General features: G+C 47.9%; 1 protein-coding gene across 2 annotated transcripts in view; it reads right to left on the reverse strand.

Moving 5' to 3' along the window:
* Positions 1 to 615: 615 nt before the first annotated feature.
* Positions 616 to 3264, reverse strand: part of igfals (insulin-like growth factor binding protein, acid labile subunit) — a 2826-nt gene continuing 177 nt past the window's right edge. Inside the window, exons 1-2 of one of the 2 annotated variants that reach the window (XM_084483756.1) lie at positions 2747 to 2839; positions 616 to 2660 (exon numbers count right to left, since the gene is read on the reverse strand). In XM_084483756.1, coding sequence (XP_084339882.1) covers positions 922 to 2655 — 1734 coding nt within the window. In that variant the 5' untranslated portion in view covers positions 2656 to 2660; positions 2747 to 2839 and the 3' untranslated portion in view covers positions 616 to 921. Of the gene's footprint in view, positions 2661 to 2746; positions 2840 to 3264 lie in introns of those variants that run through there. The other variant, XM_084483757.1, reaches the window with a different exon arrangement.

Here is a 3264-nt window from a genome sequence, read left to right on the forward strand (position 1 = left end):
GTAACCTGACGCGCCAGATGGCTTCTTACACAGAACCATCAGGGATGTCATCCTTGAAAACAGTTTGGATACGGGCAGGCACACAGATACTTGGCAGGTCATTGGATGAACCATCTGTCTTATCATGTTTCACGTAGATCAGTGTTCCTCAAAGGATGCCGATTGGTCTGAACCACTGGGAGCTCGAACAAAATACACAAAAGTTGCCTGGCGTTATTGATTCTCACAGGGTTGCATTCTGGGGAGTCCATTTGCCTCACAAGGTTACGTGCCTGGCATGTGCGTGCCTGGCATGTGCGATGCTGAATCAATGATAAAATATGCTGACCCAATCAATTAAACTTGCTGTCCCCATCATCATCCAAAAATAAAATGTATTTGTTTTTGAACCAGGTTGTAAAAAAAAGAGTAGGCTACACATCCTAGGGATATGATAGAACCTTATTATCTTATAATATGATTAGGTCGCATCCTGAGAGTCACAGAAATGTATTATGTGTCATGCTAATCTTTTGGATTAATGGCAAGAATGCTTACAAAAGGTGATAATACTAAAACTGTCCCAATCGCCCTTAATTCACCCAATAAAATAAAAACATACTTTTTGTAAATGCAGTCATTTAAAAACTTTAATTGAATTTAGCCAAAATTAATTTTAACAGACGAAAATTTTGTTGACACATCAATGCTCTTTTGTCACAGGCTACCAACATGTGGACCATTCTAGAGTTTGTGATCTTGACATGGAGTCATATTGCTGATACAAGACGTTAGCCCCATATAGCTACTTGAATTAAATCAAACAAATCTCTGGTATTCAAACTAGCAAACACACACTAACCCAACAACAACTTACCTTCAAAGCAATAATCAACCGTTATATTCTTTGACTTCTTGTTAGATTGTCTTTTTCCTGTGTGTTTAACAGTGGACAAACAGTTCATCAGCGATATCCCTCAGGTCCTGGCCAAGCACATTGGGTGGGCTGCTGCATGTGATGCTGTTGTAGATGGTGACCGTTCGGTCTGGCTCCTCTCCTTCTGCGTGGGTCTCCACCTGCCGAGGGACAACCAACGGGCTCCTCAGACTGTAGTTTCGCAGTGGAAGAGCATTGCAGTCACATTTCCACTGGTTCCCCGACAGCAATAGTTTCTCCATGTTCTCCGGGAAATCGGGAACCATGGCAGTCAGAGCATTGTTTCTCAGGTCCAGGTACCGCACCTTGGGCAGAAGCTGCTTCGTGCCATCTTGCAAAATGTGCCTGAAAATGTTATTGGACAACAGCAGATACTCCAGATTCTTGAGGCCAAAGAATGCGTGGCTCATGAGCGTCTCCAGCTTATTGAAACTGATGTCTAGCCCCAGCAGCCCCACGAGGTCCGCAAAGCCATGGCGTTCGACTGTAGATATGTTGTTGTGCTGCAAAAACAGACGTCGCAGCCCAGAGAGCCCGGTGAAAGACTGGGTCGTGACCCTTGACAGACAGCCTCTGTCCAGGTGGAGGCTGTGAAGCTTCGGCAGGCCTTTGAACATTTGGTCGGGCAGACTTTGGAAACAGCTCCCAGACAGGTTGATGACAGCCACATGGTTGAGGCCGCTGAAAGCGTTGGCTTGCCCCTCCTGCACCTGGTTGTTCTCGAGCTCCAGGACCTCCAGGTGGTTGAGGCCCTCGAAGATCCTGTCCCCTAGGACGCGGATTCGGTTGTGGCTGAGGCGGAGCTCTTCCAGGTACTGCAGGTCGCGGAAGGTCCTGGGCCTGATCCCTGCCAGGGAGTTGTTGGCAATGCGCAGGACGTGGAGACTGTAGAGCCCCGAGAACGTGTCATCGTGGATGGCCGTGAGTCTGTTGTTGGTGAGATCCAACCATCGGAGGGACTTCATCCCCACAAAGGCTCTCGGCACCACCGTGACAATCTGGTTCTGGGCCAGGTAGAGCTTTTGTAGTTTGGAAAGTTTGGTGAACACGTTGGCCTTGATGACCTTGAGGAAATTCCCGGTGAGGTCCAACTCTTTTAGCTCAGTGAGACTTTGGAAGAGCTGTGGCTGTATGTAGGCCAGCCTGTTCCCGGTCAGCACCAGTTCCCTCAGCCCGTGCAGCTCCTGGAACACAGCCTCGGGCAGCGCCGCGATGGAGTTCCAGCCCAGGTTGAGGAGCCACATTTGGGACAAGCCGGCAAACAAGCGCTCCTCGACACGTGACAGCTGGTTGTTGTGGAGACTGAGCGAGGCCAGGTTGGGGGTGTTCTGGAAGATGGTGCCGGGTAATGTCCTGAGACGGTTGCGTTCCAGGTGAATGTGAGCCAGCGACCTCAGCCCCCGGAACACCTGAGGGTCAAGCGTGACCAGCTGGCCGTTCTGGAGATTCAAAAACTCCAGGTTGGAGAGGTGACTGAAGGAGCCCGCTGCAAGGGTGGAGAACAGGTTGCCATCGAGCCAGAGGGAGAACGCCGACACGGGCATGTTGCCCGGGACCTGAGTGAGGTTCCGGGAACTGCAGTACATGTTGAGCTCCAGGCTGTAGTCATCGTGCAGACAGGTGCAGCCCTTGGAGCAGGGAATGGGCTCCTCTGTCAGCTTCTCGGCTCCTGGGTCAGGCTCTGGAGACACCAGAGATGTGCCCAGCACCCACACCACCAAGAGCACAGTAGATTGCATACCAGCTGGGGATAGAATTGAAGAAAAAACATTGTGAACCCTTGCAATGAGATCCCACTATTTTTAAACATATTGAGTCATTCACTCCTACCTTAAAATGCAGTGATCATGAATTAGGGTAGATGAGCAGAAAAATACTGAACAGCCGACCGTTGGGCAAATGTTTTTATGCAGAAAGGAAAAAATCCAGCCAGCCAGAACTTTTTTTTTGGCCAGACCCACTGAGTATTGGATTAACCCATTACTGTCTATAAAACTACGGTCGATTTTTTTCTCAGTGAATTGAACACCCAAACATTATTAATGTTACATTTTGAGTCACCTATTTTAGAGAGCATATCTGCATTGAAATACATTTGGATCGTCACGTTAAAGCTGCATTCAAGTATATAAAAAAGTGCAACTACAATCACACAGTAATAGCATACAAAGCTATTTGACAAATAGTATGTAGATAAATTGCAATGCACCTTGTACCTTGCAACACATATATGGAACTGCGCAAGGTAAACACAACTATGAGAATGACTTCGCAAAAAATAATGCAGTATAGCTGTACACCTCAAAATACGAGCAAGCCAAGCTGGGCCTCTTTAGTGTTCATAATCA

This window comes from Micromesistius poutassou (genome assembly GCF_964030765.1).
Source record: "Micromesistius poutassou genome assembly, chromosome: 1".
In the NCBI taxonomy this organism is placed as follows: Eukaryota; Metazoa; Chordata; class Actinopteri; order Gadiformes; family Gadidae; genus Micromesistius; species Micromesistius poutassou.